Source organism: Falco rusticolus, chromosome 8 (genome assembly GCF_015220075.1).
Source record: "Falco rusticolus isolate bFalRus1 chromosome 8, bFalRus1.pri, whole genome shotgun sequence".
Classification (NCBI taxonomy): domain Eukaryota; kingdom Metazoa; phylum Chordata; class Aves; order Falconiformes; family Falconidae; genus Falco; species Falco rusticolus.
This window is the reverse complement of record NC_051194.1, coordinates 40,350,388-40,377,411: the sequence shown is the minus strand read 5'-3', so window position 1 is coordinate 40,377,411 and position 27,024 is coordinate 40,350,388. Positions and strand designations below refer to the sequence as shown.

At 42.0% G+C, this 27,024-nt stretch overlaps 1 protein-coding gene across 1 annotated transcript in view; it reads right to left on the bottom strand.

Annotated features, from left to right (window-relative positions):
- LOC119152196 (unconventional myosin-X-like) overlaps positions 1 to 27,024 on the bottom strand; it is a 93,687-nt gene that overhangs the window by 2,378 nt on the left and 64,285 nt on the right. The window contains 18 exon segments of the mRNA XM_037397105.1: positions 523 to 714; positions 1,505 to 1,954; positions 3,392 to 3,515; positions 4,383 to 4,519; positions 5,276 to 5,483; positions 6,714 to 7,011; positions 8,941 to 9,064; positions 9,900 to 10,057; positions 12,690 to 12,825; positions 12,827 to 12,885; positions 14,626 to 14,768; positions 16,471 to 16,526; positions 17,137 to 17,230; positions 18,882 to 18,977; positions 19,813 to 20,056; positions 20,501 to 20,624; positions 22,749 to 23,540; positions 25,041 to 25,080. Coding sequence (XP_037253002.1) covers positions 523 to 714; positions 1,505 to 1,954; positions 3,392 to 3,515; positions 4,383 to 4,519; positions 5,276 to 5,483; positions 6,714 to 7,011; positions 8,941 to 9,064; positions 9,900 to 10,057; positions 12,690 to 12,825; positions 12,827 to 12,885; positions 14,626 to 14,768; positions 16,471 to 16,526; positions 17,137 to 17,230; positions 18,882 to 18,977; positions 19,813 to 20,056; positions 20,501 to 20,624; positions 22,749 to 23,540; positions 25,041 to 25,080 — 3,475 coding nt within the window.

Below are 27,024 nucleotides of genomic sequence, written 5' to 3'. Positions count from 1 at the left end.
CATACCAGAGGTTATGCAGAAAAAGATTCCCTTTGTCCAAAGTCACGGCACTATAAATTTTGCAGGTAATACTAAATGTGAACGTGACTGTAAGGAAAGAAGTGCCCGTCAAGGTTGTGTTCTGCTGTAGCGACACTTAAAAGGCTTGTAGCTTAAAGAAAAGCAACTGTAATGCTACTAATTTATATTTTTTTGGAGTTTGTGAACTCCATTCATGTACTGGAAGGAAACGAAAACACCAAGTGCACTCATGAGCACCCAAAACTGGACATTCCCAATGCACTGGAAGACCATCCAACCTCCTTCACTTTCTAACCAGCATAATTTTTTTTCTGTTTATGCCTGTATTCAAGAAGAGGTGCCATGGCACTTTAGGCTTAAGCTCCCTTTGTCTTTTTCCTTGGCTGTCCAGTCCATTCAGCTGGAGTTCTTGCATATAAACTTTTCTAGTCCTTGGCTATTAGATCTTTACTGAAGTGCTAGCGAAACTGCACATATAACAAGTCTTGTGCTTTCATATACCTGGGATGTTTCGAAGAACATTTCTCTCTCATCCACTGTAATCTTGAACGTGTTAGGCTGTGGTGCTCCGAAGAAAACAATGTGTTCATACTGGAAAGTTTCTAGTGGTTTAGGATCCCCTCGCTTGTAGACAGACACATTCTCTGTGCTGACTCCAAGCCAAAGATCATTTGGAAATCCACCCTCCTTGCACTGCAGAAAAAGAAACATGAAATTTTCCATAAATGCAGTGGAGGATCAAATAATTTTTGACTCAAGGAAAAGCCCTCCATTTCTGGCTCCTATAGGACATTTCAGCTCTTCCCCCCAACAGAAAAAAATAGGATGTTGGCAGAAGGAATCTTGAAGGCAATCCTGCTGCAAAGATTTAGAGGTGACGTGGCTGTGAATCAAATACTAGTTGAGTATTTGTACTTGTAATACCTAGAAGCTCTCATCAGATTGTAAAGTGATTTATGAGGTCAATATTCTACTTACTTTGCAGATAATATAGTGAGTGCAAGCAGCTTCCCATAGTAATCCACATAGGCAGCAACAAAACCGATAAACCTGGAACTGTGGATTCCTACTCTAGCAGGCTAAGCACAGTGGCCTAAGTGACCAAGCCTGAGCAGTTTCTGCTGCAGAACAGGATTGCACTTTTTGCTGGTAAGGACAACAGAGCTTCATTTTACTTTTGCTTTCACGAGCCTCCACCTGCTTAAGCCCAAAACAATTTCCCAAATTCTATTGCTCTTCTAATGAAGTGGGAATCCATTGTCTGCCTCCATTTACTGGGATGCACCACCTTGCTTGCTCTGTGCTCTCTGCATCGCACCTCTTTGGGTATGTGGCACTACAGGCTTACCCTAAGCTTACTAAGGCAAAATGCAGCCAATTCCTGAAATTCCCTTCTGCTGCTGAGTGATATATACAGCTGTATCTGTTCTCCAGACTGATGCCTCTCCTTGGCAGCAGTTACATGAGTTTATGCATTGCTCACCTCAACATCAAAGAGGGTTGACCCATAACCTGGCCACTCCTTTACAATGGACATGTATTTCACCATGGCCTGATGCTGAGAGAGTCCCTGCAGCTTGGTCCATTTCTGTGCTATGCTTGCCCGAGCAGCTGAAAGCTCTTCCTTTACCCACATCTCCATCATCTGCTCCTCTTCTACCTTCTGCTTCTTTACTGAGCCTGTCTTGAAGCTACGTTTCAATGTCCCTTCAAGGAAGCTGGTCCGTCTCCTCTCCAGGGTATGACTGGTAGTGCCGCTGCTCTTTGTTGAGTGCAGTATTTTGGATTTTAGTCTGTTAACTGGGTAGATTCCATCAAGGGTCCAACTTATTTTGGAATAATCTCCATGAAGATACTGCAGCCGTAGAGCTGCTAGACGCTGCAGAGTGTCCTCTGGTGCAGGAAAATGACCATCTATGAGGCTTTCATGAGCCTACAAAGAAACAAACAGAAAGTCCCCCAAACTCATCAGAAAGCAGAAGCACACTTTATTCACGGTTGGGTCCACGCATGGATTCCTGTGGCATCTGCCAATCCCAGCAGGAAAGGCATAGTTCAGGAGATCAGAGCAGACATTATAATAAAGAAGTCAGAGTCTGCAACTGTTCAGTCTTGGAGGGGCACCTCTTTCTGCAAGCCTGAAAAGGACAGAGATCTCAGAGGGGCTCCTATCCTGTACTGAAAGGCTTATAATGAGGACTTCTTAGGTCTGGAACGATGGGAGAGATCGGAATTGAGGCAATTTGTTTTGCGCTGTACCAGCTACAGCTCCTGTGTGTTCATATTCAGCACCAGAGAGTTAGATGCAATAAACTCAAGACTCTTAACCTCAGTCTCATTGCATACCAACACCTTCTACCTCCTCCTATTTCACCTGATGTCTCCCCCAATCTTCTTGCTTCCCTTTGTCTGTTTTCCTGTGAAATATATTTGGGTGGGGGTTGCTACATCCATCTAATATCTGGATAACATCTGCGCTCGTACTGTTACTTCTCTTCCACCACTCTTTGCTAGCGAGAGCTGTGTGGACTGAAAGCCTTGCCATTAGGGAGTTTGGTACAATTGAGTTTCCACAGGCTACCATGATGTCTTGTTCCTGACCATTTCCTAGACATTCTGTAGTTAACAATACTGCATCTTCACTTCAAGAAAGCCCTCCTAGGCCCCTTCATTGTCTGTATGATGTACATGCCATGCATTTGACTATCAGAGAGTTTCAGTCTTCATGTCGCTGACTCCCTTTAACACATGCTAATTTTCAACAGCTACAGTTTTCTGAAGCAAGATCAGTGTCCATTAGAAGTAATAGATAGGACAAATCACACAGCTGGGCACTCCAGTCAGTTTAGTTTTACATCCCTGATTGCAAGGTTATTTCATTTTCTCTTCCAGTAACAGAAGATACTAATCTCCTGTTAATCAAAAGAAATTGCCCAAATGATAGGTTTTTTTAGTTAATTCCTGTAACACCCCAAGGATGTGCTGTTCTTGTAAGCTGATATGCAGATAACTAGATTTTCCAGTTTTCTTTACATCTATGTTCTGCAAGCAGCTACTTTTCATGATCCTTCTTGAATCATTATCCAAATTTCTATATCTTTTAAAATTAAATTTTAAAAGCATTTTATTATCATTAGTCTTCTAGTTTTTTGAAGCCCTTGTTCATTTCTCTTGCTTTTGTTCTAATACTCCTGTTCCCTGGAGAACTTCACAGTATATCTGCTTGGTAGATTCCAGGCAAAAATCCAACACCCTAAATTCTTCTGTTCCAACCAGCATTCCCACTTCTAACACAAAGGTAAGCCATTTTTCTCTATACTCTTGTGTGTTTCTGCCTGGAAACGAAATCATTCTCCAAGATCAAGCTTACCTGCTCAAACATGAAGGCAAACTCTACCCCGTCCTTGGGAACATTCTCAATATCCAAGAAGCAATAAAGCTTAAAATACAGCTGCCACTGTCCTTCCTCGTCCTCTTCTTCAGAACCAGCAAGCCTGTAAGATAGGTAAGCGAAAGACAGGTGGAAAACCCCAGTAACCAGAAGCACCACAGTACTGGGATGCCCACAGTGCAACTCGCAACATGAAGATACCCCTACATTTCTGAAACGTAGAGCATACAGAACTAGCTGATATACCAGGACAACTTCAGTACAGCAGACTTTTCTGGTAACTTCCATTTTTTCCTCTGAGTCACACAAAATTTTGTCTCAGAAGGGTCCAAAGTTCTTATCAGATATACTTGATCAGAAAATTAGATCAATGGTCCTAGATAAATGCAAGAGTTGGAGTTAGGACTCAAAGTATTCCCCATTTTCAAGATACTTATTCCATGTAATCTATGAAAAGCATCAGTCTTGCCACCATTTGGAACAATTTTATTTTTGTCTTCACAATAGATACAAAATAGACAATGGCATTGCCAGCCTCTGTCATAATTTATTGCTTTCTTTGTATATCTGGCCACAAAACCAGAGTCCACGGTAAGATATCAGGGCTGCATTTCTAGGCCCAGATCCTTGCTCTCTCTTCTGATACAGCTATTATGATGTAAATTGACAAGATCATTATCAGATTTAAGCAAATCTTCCCTGAGCATTGCTAGTAAACCATTGCTCTTTGATAAAGGCGCTACTAATTTTGACAAGCCTGATAAAGAATGTTTCTTCATCACCGAAATAGATGTGAACATGGTTTTCCACACAGTGAGAAAGAGCACTTGAACCTTACCAAAGGGAAGTTCACACCAGAGAATGGTTGAATCACTTCAGCTGGTTTGGATGAAACTACCTGAGTGTACTATCACTTAACCCAGCGTTACATCCAACTAGGAGTTAAAGGTTTTACAAAACATTCTCCTACCTCTCAAACTTGGCCAAGATATCAGCCACAATAACCCGACTCTCAACAGCACGGTCCACCTGCTGGTTGTGTTCAAAGAGCGCAAACATATTACGGCTGTCCTCCATTGCTAAACCTCGGATCAGCTTTTCAACCACCTGCAAAATCACAGAGTAAGCACTGCACATACTTTCACAACAAAGAACCAGTACCTCTTCAAGACACTCATAATTCCATAGACTTCCATCGCATCTCTCCCTTAGTTATCTTGTTTTCAAATTAGAAGAATTTTAACCCTAAAAGATCATTCCCTGCAAGGAAGCCATTGCTTGATTTGATCATTCTCACTGTTATTCTCTGAATCTTTTCAATCTCCACTACCCTTTTGAAGAAAGGAGAATTCGAACTCTGCACAAGAAACAGACTGGATTTAGATATCATGACAGTATTCCTGGTTCCTCTAGTATGCAATTCCACTTTTTACTACTATTTTTATCTCTGTTTAGTGCTAGTGTTTTCACAGAGATGCCTACTATAACCTGAATCTTGCTTCTGACCTGCTAACGATTAAGTTACTGGTAGGATACCCCTTCCAGAAAGATTACTGGGATTTCAGCTTGTCCAGAAAACTGTGTTTAGCAGGTCTTCGGAATTACTACCTTTCCAATGGGCAGAACACCAACAGTGTTTAGATTTTGTAGCACAGTTGTTAATTGATATTCTACAACCCAGGTGTAAGCCTTGCATAATTCTGAACCTGCAGAATAAGCTAAGCTTTCCCTACTGACTTTGCAGATACAGCGACAAAAATAAAGAGAAATTGGAGATGGATAGGAAAAAGGAGTCCCTTCAACAGATCCTGTACCCAGACACAGAGATGTGCTTACATCTGGTTAATGCTACTAACGCATTACCTCCCCAGCGCTTGTGTGGGAATTGATGGTTATTTTACAGGAGCCACCACCATGGCAGTACACAGTTGTAGTCATTTCTTCACGGGTGAGAAGAGCCTGTATTTCCTCCTGAGAGGGCACAAATTCCCTTGTCTTTGTTCTCTTCAGGGAATCACTTATGAATTGTGCATACCTGTCTATTTCTGAGCCTGGGAAGAGGTCTTTTACCCTAATTGTAAAGACAAACAAAAAAAACCATTACACAGAGAACCAGAAAGTGCACGCGTTACCACATAACTTGGACTACTGCATGTAAAGTGTTCAGTAGAGATAGTGATGTCAAGAGCACCACAGCAAGAAGGAGCCCACTTATTTCCTACATCATACAACCTGCTTTTACTAGCCACTCCAAAGTCACTTCAGTGGCATTTCTCAGCAACATATGAAATAAACAGTTCAAACTTCCAGGAGTTTAGTACCAGCTGCAGATAGTAGACTGACTATCTACTGGAGATAGACAGATAGGACTGACCATCTCAATTTACAAAACTGAGATTAAAAATAATGAAATTTAATGTAAAGCTTTTTTCATTTATTCTTACTTGGTTTTTTAATTTGTTGGCTGTGCTTGGGCCACTTTAATAGTATTTTTCTGAATCAAGAGGACAGAAAGTAAATGCTTTATGTGGTTCTCTTCTCTCCAAGGCCAGCAGTTCTAAATATAACATTATCTGCAATTCCAGTGATAAAAACATGAAATGGCAACATGGAGCATTCCTCAGCACGTCTTCTAACCAGGCCCTGGATATAGCTGTTTGGTATATTGGAACAAATTTCACCTCGCTTTTTCCTAGCCTGGAAGGAATCAAATAGGTTTCATCGATCTTTCTCATCATTAATGAATGAAGTGAGGCTACATGGCTGCAGCTCAGCCCCAGTGCAGACTGCTTTGGAAAGCTGCATTAGATACTGAAGATGAATTTGGAAGAAATATAAATTATTTAGTTCATGATAACTGGAGGTTAAAGCGGATTAGAAATACAAGTTCTAAGTATTACATGCTTAGTTAAGCAAACAAATATTGAAAAATTATAAATTGGATCTACAGTGTATCTACTACTCTACAGTATACATTTTGCCTGTGGCAGCTGCAAAGTAGTACATATTTCAATGTATATGAAAGTACAGTCCTCACCTTTCCTGCAGGTTAACAATATTTATATGCACATTAGTAAAGTAATTAACAGAGTCTCATGGTGTTCTGTTTGGGTAGCCTTACTTGCCACATCCTTTCAGGAAAACAGATGGGTAGCAAGGGGGGAGTTTGAATACAGCAGAACTGCGCACAACGGTGGGAGGCTGCAACACCACAGGAAGATGTTCACATGGGGGAGGGCGAGACTAAGAACTACAACAGGCAGTGGAAGACAAGCAGTGTGGACGGGAAGAGGACGTTTACCTTCTCAGGTGGAACCTGAGGTAGCGCAGGATCCCTCTACTGGGCAGAAAAGTGCAGCTCATACATGCCATCAGCTGCCAGTGGTGCAGGTTCCCAGTGCTGTTGGGATGTGGCATGTGATTAGTTTGTTTGATGAGCTGACAGTACACTTCATCACGAAGGGGCTTTAAATCATGGCAGGTCTGCAGAATGCCTTGGATAATGGGTATGGGGTCAGACACCGTCTCAATTTCCTGAAGGGAGTTAAAGATCTTCACTGCTTCATCCTGTAGGCTGCTGTAACCCTTCTCCTGTTGCACTGGGGAATGATCACAAAGGTGACAAAAGAAGTGAGCATCTCCCTCATTTTCTACTGGCCCAACAACACTACAAGCAACCGTACTAGTCTGTCACACAACAGCAGCGACCTCAGCATTAGCTCATCTCCTGAACTTAAATTTATACTCAAAAGTCATTAATGCTTCCCGTTTACATGTGCAAATGCAGTTTTAACTAGTACTTGCTAACATCTAACTTGTCACCACTGCAAATCTGTTTTTGGATACACCGTGCAGAAAAACAGAGTAATATCTTTAAGGGAAACTAGCATTGAAATCTAGTTTGGGCATCAGTGTCTGCAGATGAGGTACCAAGAGACAGCTTTTGGTACCTCATCTGCAGACACAGGTGAAGGGATGGCAGAAAGTCATCTCTGTGTAAAATGTCTCTTCACCTGGAAGCACCTATAAAGCAGAGGGTCACTAATGCAGTTAAGGCTTTAGGTGCCTGAATGCAGACATCAAAGCCTGGCTTGTGTACTTCCAAAATTTTGCGCTGTGTCTGTATTAGCTTTGACCTCTGAGCCAACACAGAATATTGGCATGTTGTTGTGCCACAGATGCAGCTTTTACCTGTTGTTTACTTTTAAAAGACCTACACCAAAACTGGTTAACTTTTTTAAGAACCTAAATGTCTGCTTTGAATTGCTCAGAAGTATGCAATACTACCATACTGCTGCAGGCTTGCATGCTCCCTTGCACATCTCTGGAGCTGTAGGTTCTTCTGAATCTCCTGTACAGCCACTGCTTCCCCGCTGGCCATGCACTAATTGTAGAATACAAAGACACAGCCCTGTAGCAGTAAGTTCCACAGTTTAAGTACTTGCTTTGTAATTTTTCTGTATTTCAGAACGTATTTTTTCTGCATTTTTAATCTGCCACTTGATTTGATCCTTGTATCATGAGAGACAGTAAGCAGTTGCTCCCCTTTCACCTTCTTCATGACAGACCTTCTAGACCTAAAAACTTCTTTGTGAGGCTGAAGAGTCCTGCTCTATTTAGTCTCTGAATTGTAGGCAAGTCTTTGTATGCCTTTGATCATCTTTGAGTAGGCTTCTGCTTCTCCTGTATCGTTGTTAAGATGTGGAAGGCCAAATTGCATCCTGTATTCAAGATGCAGGTGCACGATACATCAATGCAGCTGCACAAAGACTTTCTTCTTTCCTTTTCTAAGCTTTCAAAACCTTGCATTAACCATTTTGTTTCTGTGTTCAGCACAAGAGTTCTCATTTTCATAAAGCTATGTAAATTTGTGTTCCCTTTCCTAAGCAGAACTAGATCACTACCTATGTGGTAGACTGTTTTTCCCATGTACATTGATTTGCATAGCCAGACTGAAATTAATTTCTGAAAAGACTTTGTGGCCCAGTCACTCTGTGTTAGAGATTCTTCTATAGGTCTTCAGCAGCAGCTTTCAGTTTTAGTATGCCAAACAGTCTGGAATCGTCAGCAAATCACTTTGGTTTTCTGGTGGCCTATCAGACAGTCTAGGTCTTTTATGTTCCTGAAGCATTTGAAGAAAGGGTTCATTTAGCCTGGTTTTACAGCAGCTTCTCTATGAATACTATCCCACTGCCAGTTGCATGAGGTAATCCTGTTGTAGATTTCCACTGGAGCCATTCGCAACCCAGCTGCAGCTACAGGATGGCGGGCTGCATCCCCCAGATGGATGATAAACTATCTGCCCTCATTTACTTTAAGATTCAGTGTTCCTAAGATATGGCGCAGTGGACACAGAATACATTCCAGGCAGAGAAAGGGACTGCTCCCTCTCAGAACCCTGTGGGCTACGCTGCCCCAAATGGATTTCACCTGCACAGAGAGAGCTTACAGACCACTTTTGTGGTGCTCAGGCTCCACACTGATCCTCAAAACATAAGCGGACTCTGTCACATGGGTAAAATACTTACAGTTGACACTAACATCTCCATACGGTAGTGGGAGCAATGGGGAGTGCAAGGGGTGCTGGGTATATCGCAAGATTGGGTTCCTCCTATATGTCTGTTCCACTACTTCAAAATTTGTGCTGTTTTCCTGAAGAAAAAAAAAAGAAAGAAAAAAAATATTAACCTTAGATGGGGATAATCCTTCACAGGATGTCCTTACACGTTTAGGTTCAAGATCAATCACCTTTATCTAAGTTTCTGGAGGTCTGTAGAGGGACTAAGTGACCAAAGCATAATTCACATATAAAAATTATTCTGCACATTATTTCTGAAAATTAAACATAATGCTGGGTCATACCAAAGGTCACTAAGCACAGGATCTTGACTTCAAATGTGGCTTGTGACTGATATCTAATGCAGGCATGCAACGGGCACTTACGGCATGATTCCTCTCTGGTATATCCTTCAAGCTTTCAACAGTAAATGGTTAATAGACTTTCTGACCACAGATCCACCATGTTTCATATGTAGTAATGAGTCTGTTCTCCCTGCATTTACCTGGTTGTACTACATGTGTTTACAGAACGGATAACCAGGTACAAAGAGGACTTCAGGGTACAGCAAGGTCATGTGGCTGGTAGGAATGGAAATTTTTTATATTTGTGCCCTGAAGATGCTTAGGAAAGGAAAGGATGAAGCGGGGATTTGCAAATACTTGATGGTGTAATCCTGCATGCAATTTGTAATTGCACACAACTGTAGCCTAGACTTATGGAGATCAGTTAACATGTGAATGCAAAATAAAATTCACATAGGATTTGATTATTTAGTTGCATAATCATTTAGGTTTCTTTTCCTTTTTTTTTTTTCTCTTTATTTTCCCCTCTAAGACAGCAACCCTGTTTCTTGCCACATGACTGGGTAAGGCCAGTGGTGATCTGGCTGCTCCCAGCTCACTTGGGGAGTAATAAGATGCCACCTACCCTGATGTCACGAATGAGTTGCTGTGTAGGTGTTTCTATGGGAACTTTGCTGTCAATGACACCTTGAATGGCAGAGGCCCAGCGCATAGCTTCATTTAACAGCTTCGTGTACAGTCTGTAGGAATGTTTTCGCCCATGGACAATGATGTTCCAATAGCCTGTAGAGAAACAAAGAAGTTGGAAGATGAAACTTGCTTCCATCTTATGTAGCTGACTGGAGGTTAGCAAACGTGACGCCCACCCACAAGAAGGGCAGGAAGGAGGATCCAGGGAACTATGGGGCTGTCAGTCTGACCTCGGTGCCAGGGAAGGTTATGGAGCAGATCGTCTTGAGTGCCATCACACGCCACATACAGGACAACCAGGTGATCATGCCCAGCCACCATGGGTTTGTGAAAGGCAGGTCCTGCTTCACTAACCTGATCTCCTTCTGTGACAAGGTGACCCTCTTAGTAGATGAGGGAAAGGCTGTGGATGTTGTCTACTTGGACTTTTGTAAAGCCTTTGACACCGTTTCCCACAGCATTCTGCTGGAGAAATTGGCTGCTCATGGCTTCCACGGGCATATGCTTCTCTGGGAAAAAAACTGGCTGGATGGCTGAGCCCAAAGGGTTGTGGTGAATGAAGTTAAATCCAGTCAGCAGCTGGTCACGAGTGGTGTTCCCCAGGGCTCAGTACTGGGGCCAGTCCTGTTTAGTATCTTCATTAATGATTTGGATGAGGGGATCAAGTGCACCCTCAATAAGTCTGTGGATGACATCAAGTTGGGGGGGAGTGTTGATCTGCTGGAGGGCAGGAAGGCTCTGCAGAGGGATCTGGACAGGCTGGATCGATAGACTGGGGTCAACTGTACGAGGTTCAACAAGGCTCAGTGCTGGGTCCTGCACTTGGGTCACAAAACCCCAGGCAATGCTACAGGCTTGGGCAAGAGCGTCTGGAAAGCTGCCCGGAGGAAAAAGACCTGGGATTGTTGGTCGACAACCAGCTGACTAGAAGCTGGCAGTGTGCCCAGGTGGCTGAGAATGCCAACAGCATCCTAGCTTGTATCAGATAAAGTGTGAAAAGCAGGACTGGGGAAGTGATTGTCCCCCTGTACTCAGCACTGGTGAGGCTGCACCTCAAATACTGTGTTGGACCCCTCAACCCATGAAAGACATTGAGGTGCTGGAGCAAAGAAAGGCAATGAAGGTGAAGAATGGAGCACAAGTCTTATGAGGAGTGGCTGAGGAAACTGGGGTTGTTTAGCCTGGAGAAAAAGACTCAGGGGAGATCTTACCCCTCTCCACAACTATCTGAAAGGAGTTTGTAGTGAGGTGGCTGTAGGTCACTTCTCCCAAGTAACAAGTGATAGGACAAGAGGAAATGGCCTCAAATTGCACCAGGGGAGGTTTAGATTGGATATTAGGAAAATCTCTTCAACCAAAAAGGTCAAACATTGAAACAGGCTGCCCAGGGAAGTGGTCAAGTCACCGTCCCTGGAGGTATTTAAAAGGTGTATAGACACTACATAGGGACACAGCTCAGTGGTGGACTTGGCAGTGCTAGGTTAATGGTTGGACTCAACGATCTTAAAGGTTTTTTCCAACCTAAATGATTCTATGTTTCTATGATTCTCTTTTCCTGTAGCACATGGCTGAGGAAAACCACTGCTGCTTTGATAGCAATGTATGGTGCGTCTGGTTAAAATTGACTAGGTAGTCATTAACATCCACCATTCCCAAAACATATTTATCAGCAGGAAAGTCCCAATTCAGGTTTGGGTACAAAGACAGCTTTCAAAGATACAAGTATCTTCAGTATAGCACGAATACTTCCCTGCCAACCAGCCAGCTCACTTTCACAGACAGCATTTGGGATACACTGTGCTATTAATCACTCAGAAAATGACCACTCTACACATAACACCCAGTCAGACTGCCAAATCAATTCTCCTAACTTTTAAAAATAATGTTTGACATAAACTGAGAGAACACACTAGGGCAATGACAATTCACTCTGCTAAAGACAGCCCTAGACATTTGTTGAGATCAAAAACGTGGACAATTGTTTTGCAAGTGAGCAGAACACGTTTCTTCTCATCTCACTTTACCAAAGGCTTCCCACTTCCAGCCCTTTTAAAAAATATCCCAAGTAACTCCACTATTCAAATGTCCAGCATTTCAAGTCTTGTTCTAAGGTTCACCGTCTTTGTCAGCAGGATTCACCCTTTGCCCCAGAACCCAAGTTCCCTCCCAAACTCTAAGCAAGCAATGGAGGATCATTGTGTCACACAGAACTGTGTCATGCTGCATAGAAAGCAAACGTATGTCCTAGTCATCTTTTCTTTCTAACAAGTTGAGTGATGCTACAAAAAAGACTTACAGTGTATGCCATTGCTGTTATTTAAGAGAGTAACATAGACCCCAGAGACAAATGTGGGTCATGCTACCAAGTGACAGTTATTTACAGAGATGTGCTGATAATTACAGTGTCAACTGGAAGAACTCAGACCCTTTCCCTATTTGGAAAACATTTGGATAAACAGTGACACTACCGAAACACAGAAAAACCATCAGCACTGTGTATCTGCACCAGCTGTGAGGGACTTATCATCACTTGCACACTACTCTCTGGCCCTTTGCAAGCCTAATACCATTTCTGTGGTGAAACATATTTGCAGCCAGGCACAGAGCGTCAGATAATGTCAAGACTACTTTCTCAACATGACACACGATTACGTTCCTGCACCATTCCCTCTTCAGGCAACCCCACACATGGAAAGTCTGCTCGTTACCACATTCTTCCACTTACCTGTGTCTTTGAAGACCCTCTCATCGGGCTGCACTATGGAGCAGAGGCTGTTGAGCACAAGTGTGCCAAGCTTGGCAGCCGTGCGCTCAGATGACTTGTAGTAATCGAGGGCAGTGTTTGTCAGAACAAACCAGCGTTCTTCTCATTTTCAGAGAGGACATCTTGTTGCTGCTCTGAACCTCTTTATGAAGCCAGCCTAGCACAGGAACACAAACGTGTCAATGGTTTCACCATGGCACTCTAACTCTGCAATCAGAAGTCCACTTCTCTGCAAAACGCTCATGCCGGTACCTACCATCTCTGCCTTACTGGCTATAGCAGTATCCTGCAATGCCACTGTAAGAAATTTGCCCAAAATTTTCCATGAAGCTGTTCCATCCTTCAGCCCTATGTACGCTGCTATCAGTGATCTGTGGTTTAGTTTGCCATCACCATGAGGGCATCCTCTATTTGGCATGCTTCCCTCACAAATCACAAACATTTGAATGAGTAATTTACAATTCATTCTTCCAAAGAGATGCCAAACGCCTATCCAAACCTCGATGGAAGTGGTTTGGTGATACATGTTTTCATGGTGATACATGTAGAAAGATCTGTAAGCATTAAATGCATCTCTTCCTCCCACAGTCAGGCAAAATAATTTCTCTGTCATTTTAGATTCCCCACAAAAGAAAAAAAAAAAAGAAAAAAAAAGAAATTCAATACTATAAAAGAAAAATGACAGTCTGCATTGCTAAAGCTGTCAAAAAGACAACTTTCTATTCAAAGCTGTAAAAAGCAATGTCAACCCACATGGCAAAAAGTTCAAAGAACGTGAGACTGAGCCCAGAGATTCGATGTAAAGAAAAATTGCAGATCTTCCCAGACAGATGCCTTTGTGGCTACACCACTGTCACACAGACATCTTACTGTGAAGTGCAGAGCATATACTGACTCTGCAAAGGAGCATTCCTTTTTTTCTTTAACTAATGAACAATATAAGATAAAAGGAACTGTTGCCTTGCAAATAAGTATTTTTAATTTAAGGTACTCAAACTTGTCTGATAATATGCTTTATATCATTCAGTCTCCTTGAAACATTTAAGACTAGGATGAAAGGCTTATGCTTTTTGATGATCATTTTCTTCCTGCCCTCCTGCATTGCCATGACCACTCTCAGACCTTTATTCTCTCTTAGATACTTTCTAGAAGACGTAAGGTGATTTGCTCATGCACTTGCTTTCCACAGATTGCATCAGGAGTGTCTTCATATATTTAAGGCCATGTGATGAGCTGAAAGTACTAAGGACATTTAAAAAAAAATTGAGACAAATGGAGGAGTATTTTGTAATATATGTGTGATCACTACTCATGCATTAGCTCCTCCATCTCCAACTAAGGTCAAACTGCAGAGATAATTTAAATCTTTTGCCCAGCCTCAGAAAATTATTCTCACCTCATTATGTCTACCATAATCAGGTTAGGTTGTTTAGCTGAGGACAGCAGCAATCCCACAAAGATCTCTCTCCCTCCTCCTCTACATGACAGGTGTCAGAAGGAACAGAGCTTTCTGAAAACAAAAGCTGCAGTGTCATGTTATCGTCAGTCTAAGCCAGCTGCTCCTGAACAGCAGCCATGCTCCCTTCTATTCCCTTATGGCATTTGCTGGACATGTTGAAATAGCCTCAGAAATAATATCAGAAAACTAAATGTATGAAGAACTTACTTTGTTCCAGCTTTAGCTTTCTGAATCCACCTGACATGGAATCGGCTAAGAGCCAGTGCCAGCACAACACAAGACATGGCAAGTAGTGGGCAGGAAGGTGGAGCGGGGCAGAGAAAATTGTTTGGGGAAGCAGCTAAACCCTAGATTGGATTAGCTGCCATCAAACCTCCCTCTCAGATCATAAACAGAAGATGAGTTTCACATGTTGTAATTGCATGCATTTCCTTATACCTCTCACAAGGAATTCCTGGCCATCAACCTTCGATTCGCCTTTTGGTTTCTGCAGCAGGGAAATCCAGTGATGCATCTCCTCAGGAGTGTCGCTGTTGCAGTGAATCACTCGATTTGCTGTGATGATCACAAAAGAATTTGGTCTGCCAGAAAATAAAAGCATTAAAATTGGTCATAACCATACAAATACCTCAACACACAGCACACCCAAAGCCCTGTCCTCAACCTTCCCATAAACAATACAGAAAGACTCTCTGAATACAAACTACAGAGAAGTGTAGAAACGCTTCAGTGCATATCCTGTGCAGCTGATCTGCAAACTGATGAATGCAGAGAACAGCAAAATGGAATTAAACATCTTTCAGAAGCTACTTCTAAACACTTGAAAACATTAATTAGCTAACGACCAGCTGTAAAACATCCTGGGTTCATAAGTGAAAGACTTTGTTCTACCTTCTGATTGGACTAAGCTAGTTCTAGTACCACTCGGCTGAGCTAGTACAGCCATTCTCCTCGTACTTATTAAAACCAGTGATGCAGTAGCAAATACAGGACCCAGAGGGGTCAGCTAAAATGGGTTTGAGATTGGTTTTAAAAGAGATGAGCAGACCCTGACAAAACAGAGGAAAAACTGTTATGCTGCATCTCAATGACTTAGTCCTTCTGGTGCAACAGACAAATGTGTCCTATCAAACAAACATTCACAATTCTGTACAAAATTGATGCTTCACAGGAAAATGGAAAAATAAAAAATAATATGACCAGTTCCAGGACAACAGAGTCAGAAAGCTTTGAAAGCAAACATAGGTTTCTATGAGAAAACAGAGAAATTGAGAAGTAGAATGCAAGGATGAAGCAAAAGCTAAATGGTACAAATGGAGCAACTGTCTGGCCATTGCATAAACCTATGGAAGATAAAAATAAGCTCATAAAACCTTTGGTTGAAAAATAAGCATTTTTCTCAGAATTTGTTTAATGTTGATTCAAACAGATATCCAGAATCAAACAGATGCTCCAGAAGAGTATACCTCAGCAGATGCATGAACAAATTTTGACTGTTCAGCTCACTGTTTGTGCCTAGTTTTTTACTGGTACACAGATTAACTATGAGGAGCACAGGCTGAGAACTGGCTAAAATATTTTGATCAATGAAACCTTAGTATGCTACCAAGATAGGCATTTTCTAAACTACTAACTCCAAAGTCCTGGCAACGTTGTGAGAAAAAAAACAGACCACAGACGTAAATAACTTAATAACTAACATTTTATTTGAGCACTGTAGTAAGAAACTTTGCCCTGTCTGAACCTGTTAACACTGTGGGAAATAATTAAATGTTAACATAAAGCAGTATGAAATGTTCCATATCTCCTTTCTGAAACTAACCAATCTGTGAACTAAATGTGCTCTGTTGCATTGCAAAGATTTTAAGAGTACAGATTTCTAAATGCATCCATTATTCTTCCACAATGCTGGTTCTTTCCCCTGAATTTACAAAATTAACTCAAAATTACTCTGTTGAAAAACTGGAAGCGCTGCTTTTGCTGAACATTTTTGTTTAGTGTTAGTAACAGCTTAGACTATAATTTCTTGACATTGAGATTATGCTGTTTCCACATTTAAGAGGGAAAAGAGAAATGGTCACTCAAAGAAAATATGTATGTGAACTTCATGCCTGTGAAGTGACATAGCTTGAAACAAGCTTAAGATTTCAGTCACGTTTATTTTTTTGGACATAGATTCTTATGAGTTTAAACAAATGCAAACCCCAAAGAAAACCTGGACCTACCCACAAAAATATGCTAGAAAGCTTCTGATCGAACAGATGGTCAGGTTGTTCTACTTACCTGTCAGGATTGTCTGAGGCACAGACAGAGTCAATAAGTCCAACATCCAGAGTTCCCTGTACAGTGAGAAAGACACAGATAACAGGAATTGCTTGCATCTCAAATTACAGACATTCTCCTTCATGAATAGGATTGGAACTGAAAACATTCTTCTGAATTCCAATAGCTTGAGTAGAAATGAACATAGGAGAAAGGCACGAGTGAGTCATCTTTGCTCCTTAAACAGCATGCCAGGATGGACTGGAGGAAAAAAAGCTACAAATTTCCAGAGAGCATTATGAAGGTCTGAAATAACCTTTGCTAGTATCTCAGTACCAGCAAAACACATAAATACATTATTCTTCCCAACGGCCTATCTTCTGTCTGGAATAACTGTGACCCAAACTAGTGCCACAATCCCATCCAAAGACATTTTATCTGTACGACGCAGCCCCCTCCTTCCCCTCAAACCAAAGACTGATGATCAAGCTAAGTCACCCACAACCACCATGTTTCTCCACTGCTTACCCTTTTTTCTATCAGCTTTGCTGTTTCTTTATAATAATTGTCCAACTTTCTTATACTGCTTATGAACTACAGCACTGCATGTGCAGGAAAAACCTTCACAAAATAGTTAATCACAGGGGGCTCTCAGCATGCCCACAGACCGGTTGCACAGTAACTCACCACAGCATTCTTCGGATTGGCCTGTTCATCCTGCATTTCCCTCAGCTGCTGCGCTGTAGCGCTGTGTACTCGGCTCAGGACGTTAAACCAACCGCTGGCAATCAAAACAGACTCAAAGTTAAGATTTGGGTAGTGAAACTAGCTCTAGAATATGATCAAGGACCCTGGAAAGCTGCCAGTGGGAAAATCTCTTCATTCACAATTTGCTGAGGACTATGCTACAAAACATCTCTTGGGCTGATCATACCAGATTCTAATGTCTCCCTTCCTTATTGATCTAGGAAAATTCTGTGCACGTTCTCCAACCCACTAACAGCTGCTCCTGCAAAATCCAGTTTTCTACTTGCTGCTCACAGAACTGTAAGGAAGCAATGTCCTTGTCAGGGAGCACATGTCAGCAGACTGAGAAGAGCACAGAGCAGTTATAAAGATAGGGTCAGTTGGGAATCTTCCCGGACTAGAATCCTAGAGACACCTGGCAGCCTTCTTAACTAGGCTTTCTCTGATCTGTTCATAAACTTGAAAGTCCTATGGCTGACAATTAATCATGGGTTTTTCTATAAGTAAATTTGGAGTTAAGTTATTGGTCTTTAAAGGGGCTTCTTGTTACAGACATATCTGGAGGCTAATCTGTTGCAGAATAAGCAGATTCTATCTGCAGCTTCCAGTGAGATCAGTAAACATCTAGACTTCATGAAAGATTCTAAAACTGGACACTCTACAACATCTGCTAATCTGCCCTTTGCTAGTGCAAGTGTTGGTGCTTTCTCCTCCCTCAGAAGAGACTAATATGGCATTGAGAGAGGTCACATTTGGTTTACACTTGTCCTAGCAATTCTGCAATGTTATCTTACGGCATGCCTTTTCCAGTTGTGGAAGTGCTGGGTTAAGAAGTTACTGTTTCTTCAGCTACTGCCCCCTGAATTTGCCTGTTTCTTGTTCATGTGGCTGTCCTTTAGCCTATTTCTTTTAATTTTGTGTCCAAACACCTTCCCTCTTCCTCTCCCTACACCCAAATGAAATAATAACAGACCCTAAATAACTTCACAGAATCAGATTAAAGTAGATCAGAGAAACAGTCACACTGGCTAGGCTGAGAGCAGAAGCCTTGGTAAGAGTGGGAAAAGTGGGAAAACACGACCAGCTAGGGACAGTAACCTCCTAACCTGGCTTTGCATAGCCAGAACAGGTTGTCCAACCTGCCCTTAAACAACTGATTCCCACTGCCCGGCCAGGACCCCAAGAAGGAAGGACATCAGTCATTTGTTTGCTTTGCACTGGAAAGATTTTATCAGATGACACTACAGACTCTGATAAGCTGATAAGCTCTGTCTCCTGGATAAAACCCAGCTGCTCTTGAAATCATTTACAGACAACATGAATAGACTTTTTGTTTGATTCAAGATTCCATTTAATAAATAAATCAGCTATTAGATGTTCCAGTTTATATTAAGGTTTTGTGTGTCTCCTGAAGTAACCCTTGAATTCAGCATGCTCACAGCCACACAAGAAGGTGGCAGTCTTGTGACTGACCGATAGGCTGAACCACCATCTCAGCAGCTGCAACAGGGAGTCCCCAAAGTAGGTGTGGTACCTCCCAGTAAGTACAAAATGACACTCTGGAACAAATCCCAACTTTTTTCCAGCAAAAGGGAATTTATTGTGTTCCCCAGGCTCTCTCTCCCATGCGTAGCTGGGTTTGACTGGCACCGAAGGAACAAACCCAAGAAAACTCCCTCTTATACCTGGCATCTTCTGGTGACTCCGCAACAATGTGATAAATTCTGTCTTCTGTCACAATGTCTAAGGCATTCTCCTTCTCATGAATGTCCACAATCTCCCTGGAACACAGCAAATCACAAGAGACAAAACTGAAAACCTTTCACAGGCATAAATTCCACCTGGCCAATTTTTTCACATCATACCATTCACCATACAGAAGGGAAATCACTGGTTCAGATGGCTGCTAACACGGCTACAGAAATGCAAAATTCCTCCAATATACATTAAGACTTTTAGGGTTCCCTTAAAAAGCTTTTTAAGTTAGTCTGCTACAAAAGCAAAGCTTAAGGCATTAAATGGATTTTCTTCAAGACACCAGCAGACTAGATGGAAGAAGAGGTGACAGGGAGGTTGATACAGAGGGCTGTTTACAAAGTGGGGTATGCCACTCTTTTTGGCACTTCACAGGTCCACATAATGCTAATAGGTGACTAGTCTCTCCTTTCTTACAGCGGGAGCTGAGGAATTGGCTATGGCAGCAAAAAGAGCATTCAGGATTCAGGAGAAGGCACAGTACATGCTGTCAAATTCAAATCCCACTGTGAGCTTCATACCACCTCTGTGAAATGCCTGCAGAAGCCAGGAAACAGATAGAGTCGGGGTATGGGAGAATGCATGGGGTGTGTACTTGATTAGCCCCTCCTGGTCTGACTCCACTTGGAAAGAGCTTCTGACAGATTACGAAATGCAAGACTGGAAAAAGACCCATCAAGTAATTCCAGACTCCCTCCAGAGTAAAACCAGAAGCTGTAATTGTCTTTTCCTTCCCTTACGTTTCTGATTCTCCTAGCCCTATGGGAGATGCATAGGCCAATGAACTGGTATCACTGGACACTTCATTATTGATTTAGAGAGTGAATACTAGGGATCAAAAGGATTTACTTCTTCACTCACTTTGCCCTTCTGATATCAATTGTCCCCTTCAGCTTTTCCTCACTATCGTTCTCAAAGTACATCAGCTTGGATTCTCGAAGCACAAACCAACGGCGTTTCCAGTTGCGGCGTGAAAGTGTTGACATGCCTCCACCTTTTTTATAGAGCCAGCCTGACTTCAGTGCCTCTTGCTTGGTGCGGAACCACATGAAGGCCTCATTCTTCAGAACACACCAGCGCCGCCTCCATGGGTTCATGAGACCTCCTGCAAAGCAAGGGAGCAAGATTTCATCAGACATGCAACAAAAGCCACTTCAGTTCCTACATGAAACAAAAGAGCTGAAGGAGAGAAACAAGGTTATGCTTGAGTTTGAACAGAGAACAAACGAACCAGTGAAACAAACACAAAATACAGAAACATATGCACCACTCAAACATTTTTGTACTGCCTTCAGTTTTGTAACTCAGAATGAGTCATTTAAGCCCATGCCAAGTGGGCACAATTCCGTCTCAGTGCCAAAGATATCCAGTCTAATTCCCTGACATCCACCTCCCTCGTCTTTGTTTTATTTGCTTGTTTTAAATAAAAGAAGGGAAAAAAGTAAACAGAGAACTAAGAGCAGATGAAGATAATTATTCTGGAGAAACAGAGGAGGAAAGCAGGTTTCCTGGATTCCATCCTTCCATGGTTTTGGCTAAAGCCACTTACCTTTCATGTAGAGATAGCTATGAAAATAGGGTGGTCCAGAGCCATTGAAAATAGTGACTCGCCCATTACAAAACTCTTCATCTGTATCAATGTAAACATCTACTTCTTCTTCACTGTCCAGAAACTAAAAGGAAAAGCAGAAATACAGGCCACTTGGGTTCTCCTGGTCGCAGGAGGACTGGAGCAAATTAACAAGGCTAGAGAAGTCACATGATCAGAAGGTGCAAAACTACACATACTCCCTTTACAAAAAAAACCAATAGAGTAAAACTAGTGGCTTGACAGCTTACCCATTAATGCCTAAAGCAAGAGTCTCCAGAGCATGGAATTTTCATACCAGCAAGGAGAATGACATTTGGCAGTGGACACGGCTAGAAAACTCCAGTTACCAGCAGTAACAAACCTTCCTGTTTCAAGGCAGAGCCCACAGTCCAAAATCTAATTTAACGGAATTAAGAGAGAATTTTTCATTTTGGAGAAGTTTTCTGATTTTTCTGGCAGATAAACCAGGATGCTGGACAAGATGGAGCACTGATCCAATCCCAGCAAGGAAATGCCTTGCTTCGGACTGATTAGGAAAAAAGCACATTCCAGAGTAAATGAACCCTAAAAACAAAGATCTAATAGTACTGTATTTACTCATCCCTGTTCTCCAACTAGATATGGCCCTCAGCCATAAGAAAGCACCCTTCACACACGAAACCCCAAATTACTTTATCGTTTCCTTTACCTTAAATACAACTTCCTTTGATTTGCTTTATTAATTTAATACTAATGAAGGCAGCTCCTTAGACCTTTTCCTTCCTCAAATGCATGTTGCTTCTTTTAATTTTTCCCTTCTGTCCTCTCTCTGTGACCTCTTTGCACTCCTCTCGTCTCATTCCTGTTCCACTCATTCATTATCCCTCTCTTGTAATTAAGTTTCAAAAAGCAGGTACTCTTGGATCAGCAGTTACTGATGAGATCTTGACCCAGCTGCAGTTATCTCTTCCTATGGCTCACGCATGACATGGTATCAGCTGGACTTTTCATGAGTGTTACTCACTGAGGAGCCCAATAAACCCCTCTACTTCTATTTACCTTTTAAGAATGGCTGAAACTGGTCTAGGCTGTGACAGAATGCTTCATGACTTGAAGATTACCTGATAGTGATCTGTGAGTACCAGCCCACAGAGAAGGTACCTTTACTCAAACAGATCACATCACAAGAAATTCTTACGGCTGGCAGCCGATGTTAGGGAAATGCAAGCAGGAAAAATTACGCAACTTTTAAAGAAAGGTCACAATCTACCATTGCAAAAGAATCGCAAAGGACATAAATTGAATTCCTTCAAAATAAATTTACAACCCAATCATTTTTTTGGTTTTTTTGATTGACGTTTCTGATTGACATTGACTGAATTCTGAAATTCTGATTGACAGAATCAATTCCAATCATACAAAGATATTTTATAGTTTAAGTCTCTATTCTCAGGGGCATCATTCATCTGAAGTATTTTTATGGCTGTCATTGGCTTTACACCTGAACTCCCCACAACCTTACGTGGGGTTATCATTGCATTATTAAGCAACTAGCCTGAGGGCACTCAGGAAGTCCACAGCCTAGTGTGGGATCTAAGCTGAGACGCTTGAAGCGTGAGGCTAATAGCCCAGCTTCACTACCCTATCATTGTCCCATAGGAATGGAAAGGTTCAGTGGTCTCAGTTGTGCGCGCCAGGACCCAGCCTGGATCAGCACAGTAATTACTTCTAGCCTTAGAACAGCTTACCTTGTACACAGCAACTGAAAATAAACCCTTGACTCTGAACAGTAACAAGACCGGAACAAAAGTTTTAGTGACAGAAACAAATCAAACCCCAGCCTTTCCACTGCCTCTTGTCATTGTCCACTGGAAGCTCCGGCTACTTCTGTGAAATCTAAGGTAGAACACATACCTACAAGATATCAGTTGCCTGCTTTTAGTCTTCCAAAAGGGTGTTACGTTAATAAATGGTGATGGAAGCAATCTAAAATAGTCTAGGTACATATGTGCTGCCTTTTGTACCAGTAGACACTGGACAGTCACAAGTGCTCTGGCCTTCAGCCTATCTACAACACTTCCCTTTTTTCCAAGCTGATTACTGATGTAAGAAAACGTTATATACGAGTAACAATACCCAGAGCAAGCAGGCATAAGGTAAGAAGGCAAGTACGTTACAAATATCACTTCACACTAATGTCCGGAAAGGTGAAGGGAGGGATTCTTACCGAGTCCAGGCTGCCACGGTTGGAGTCCAGGCTGGTACCATGGGAGTGTCTCAGACCTTCCTCACCATTCAGAGGCTCAGCTGAGGTGCTACCTGCATCTCCACAGCCATCAAACTCCTCATGGTCGTAGTCTGACTCCACATCTGGGGGGGAAGTGTAAATCGGCTCTCCCACCTCTCCATTGTTACTCCTTTGTGTATCTGAGAGAGTACTGTAAATACTTTCTGCTGGGTCAGATAGAGCTTTCTGCTCCTTGGGACTAGTGGTTCTTTCCACAGGTTGTTCTGGAGGAGGGACAACCTCTCCCATTTCCCTTTGCAGAAGTGAAAGGCTTGTGTCCGCAACTTGGTCTGAGTAGTTATCACTGTTTCTTGTGCCATGCTGATTCAAGACCACCAAACTGGAAGCTGGCCGTCCTTCATCATCAGCATGAAAACCCTCATCCACTTCTTCTTCAGCCAGTGGTGCCACCAGGCTGCAGTCAATGTTGAGTGTGCCCTCACTAGAAAGCGAGCGCTCTAAGTTCTGCACACTTTCATCCAGGTTGCCAAAATCCAGCAACTCCAAGAACTCCTGGGCAACCCTAGATGCCTCCTTTTCCAGCCTCTGGATCTCTTCTTCTCGCTGCCGATTGATTTCATTCCTGGTGTTTTCACAGATGATAGACATGTGATCCTCCTTCTGTTGCTGCAACTTCTCAATCTCCTTCTCCAGCCGTAAGATCTCCTCCATCTGACGTCTCTCTTCTTCTTGCAGGGGAATATCTACCTCCTCGGCCTTTACTGATTCCACCTTAAAGAATTTATAAAGTGTTAATGCAGTTTCTTCAGCCTACAAGGCTCCTTGCCTGGCCCTTTCATTCTTCCTATCTCCTGCGCTTGCCCCATACTTCCTATCTGCAAAAAGATGACTCTAAGCATCCTGTAATCATCCATGGTGTAAAAACTAAAGGCAGAACTACTGGATCTTCAGGTACCTCCTTTTTTTCCAGCAGCCTACCTCCTTTCTGCATCATACAAAGCAGCTCACTGGGGTCAGTGAATTTTTAGAAGAGCCTCTCTGTTTGCTGCTCATGTTACCGGACCTTCATATATTACAGTTTGGATAAAAGCATTCTGAAAGTCTGTCCTCTCTTTTTGAACTATCTCATACACATACACACATGTAGGAGAAAGCAACTATTTACAAATACATATATGCATAGTCTACTTAAGAGTTGAAGATTTCCCAGAAATTCATTAAAAGATTTGGGGATTTTGTTACTTCCTGAGTTGAGGGTTTAACCATTAGAATCTAGGTCTGGAAGGGATATTTGCAATGAAGCAGGACTGTTTCCAACCCCACTCCACCAAAACTCCACCCAGAATTTCTTGGCATTCTTTAGCATCACTGGATAGGTGATGGCTGGCTGGCTGCTGAAGACTCTGTCTTCCTCTATTCTCCAGACTGGAGTAACAGGATATTTCTAGCAAGTACACAATAATTAGAAGACAGAAGATACCAGTAACTTTCACTGATGTTTAGCTGTAAGATAAAGCCACCCTCCCCCCTCCATGAAGGATGTTGAAAACAGACACACACAAGAAAAGCAAAAATAAATTCCAAAAGGATTTCATGTACTTCCTGAAAGGAGTATGACAATGCAGCCAATAAACTGGCTCATTTAAGCCACAATCCTTGTTTCTTTACGGTTACCCTGTTGCTTGTTCTCTACTTGACTTTTACTTGTGGGCAAATGCATTTCTATACTCTACTCCTGAACCGAGCTGGCCTGAAACTGGGGAACAAGTGGTTTGGGAAAAGAAATAAGAAGATACACAGCTGTTTTCACACACCTCAGGGTAGGTGGTCTGCTCTTTGAAATATCAAGTACCAACAATAAGATCAGTTACAAGGGGTTTATTTTAGCCACCGTAGCAGCCGGCTGCACTCTTATTTTGGCTTTTACAGGCAACAATCCAGCAAAACAGACTGTGTCACAGTGTAGCGCATCACAAGGTCAAGGAATAAGCTCAAGCAATAGAGATAAAAAAGGATGCTGCATGTTCAATACAGAATTTTTCAAATAGCAACTATGCAAGCTGGTACGTAAGCCTTGAAAAAAACCCTACCTTGTTAACTCTATGCACCTCTGCCAAAGCCAAACACCTGCAGGTTTTGAGTGAACAAAGCCCATTTTTTAAATAGCATTGTCACAATAACAATATTAGCTGCAGGTGAAGTGTAGGTAATGAAGGACCCTTCACAGATACTCAAGAGGAGACATATGAAAATAATAACAGTTAAACTTACCTGAGCCACCTGGACGTGCTCATTCAGTTGCTCCTTTTCTCTGTTAAATAAACAAGACGTGATAGTCAGAGGTAGACCCGGTTCTCCTACATGAGGCTTTCAGAGTTACATGGAAACTCCCTCCACGGAAAAGGTTAAAATAAGGTACCCATTGTAAGACTGATTTAAAAGCTTTTGTAATTTAGTAAAAATCCAGTTCTCTGTGGTTGGCATGGCCTTTGTGAGTACAACAGATTTTCCCCACGCACTTAACTTTCAGATCAATTAGGAAATTGGATTAGTTGGAACACACTACAAAGGACATTGGGAACAGTGACAGAAGGACAGATCAGTTAGACTCATGATAAACATAAACAGAATCTTCTGAAGTATTATACATCTGTGGATATTCAATGAGGTTGTACATACATAATTGATAGATATCACGTAACTTTGGTTTATTGAAACAGAAAATAATTATTGCAATACCAGCATTTAATTTGTGCTTTGTTTTGCTTTTACTGTATTAAAGCCTCACCAAAATTACCAATTTTTTGCACTTCGTTGACTAAGCTGAGGACTTCCTACTCTGAAGACGTGGGTGCTCCAGATTGTTTAACTTCTCAGTGGCATGCAAAACCTAGTTTATCAGTAAAGGCTGTAAGAGTCGAGTTTGTTAGTAAACATGAGTAGAGGAAAAAGCTCTATCCCACGGTGGTGCACCTCCACCCAAATCAAAAGGGTCATACTCCAAGGGAAAGCTACCACTGTGGCCAATCTCTCCATAGTGTGCACGGTACAAGCCACTGAACTAGTAGACAGACAGAGTCATGCATAGGGAGCAGAGGTAGGCTGTGGCTGAATGGAAAAGTCTGCCTGTAGCAACCACTATGCAGCTAAATTCAGACTGGCAGTGGTAACTTTCAAACCTATAATTCAGCCCCAAGCAGAACAGGAGGGCAACAGTATTTATTTCCCAGGCCCTGCAGCTTTTCCCAGCCAAATTCTAAATTGCAGCTGCAAGTCACAAAGTTCTTAAAGCTCTCACTCTTGTGCTCTCTCTCAAAAAAAATATTCAGGAAATGTTTATAAATGTTTATAAGCTGACATAAGTGAGATCCAGATGGTTCCAACTCTACTGAAAGATCTCTAGCAGTAGTCATGAGTTAAACAACTGCCTTAAATGATAAGAGGGTTCAAGAAGCAGAGCCATTTTAAAACAAATCAGGAATACCACCTACAATCTACACACTAATTCCTGCAACTGTTCTTCACATTTTTTAGACCTCTAATATTTCTTGCTGCTTTCCATCCATCTCCAATTGATCTACACTGTTCCTGAAATGTGATATCCAAAACTAGGGACACTACTCCAACTGAAGCCTTGCCAGTGTCAAGTGGAACAGAAGAGTCACCTCCACATCTTACAGAAACAATCCTGTTTATACAGCATTTGCTTTCTCCTCTCACACTGCATGACACTGGTTACATATCCAGCCTCCAGACCTTCCTGCTGTTGAAGTAGGATTCCTCCTTCTCTCTGTGCATTTGATTATTCCTAGCTGTAGATCTGCATAAGTCTGTAATGAAAGTTATCCTATGTTTTCCAGACCCTTTGATTTGCCGGAATTATTTGAATTGTGATTTTGTCTAGCTGTGTACTTACAGCCCCTCACCAGATGGCTTTATCTGCAAATTTAGTATGGATATTCATATTTCTTCACCCATTTTATTATGAAAACATCGCACTAGTACCATATCCAGCACAGACCATGGAAGGAACCCATTCAAGAGTTCTCTTCTATGTAACAAAAATGACTATTGTTTGCTAATTAAAATGCAATAATACAATGCAGTAAAAACACAGATCCTAGTCTTGCTTCATGTACTGTTTTCCAAACCACATTCCTTATGGTGTCTTATTGTCATAACATGTCAAAGCCCTTACCTACACTCTACTGACCCAAAGTCAAGTTACCTACCCTCTGTGGCTTTTCCCTATCCA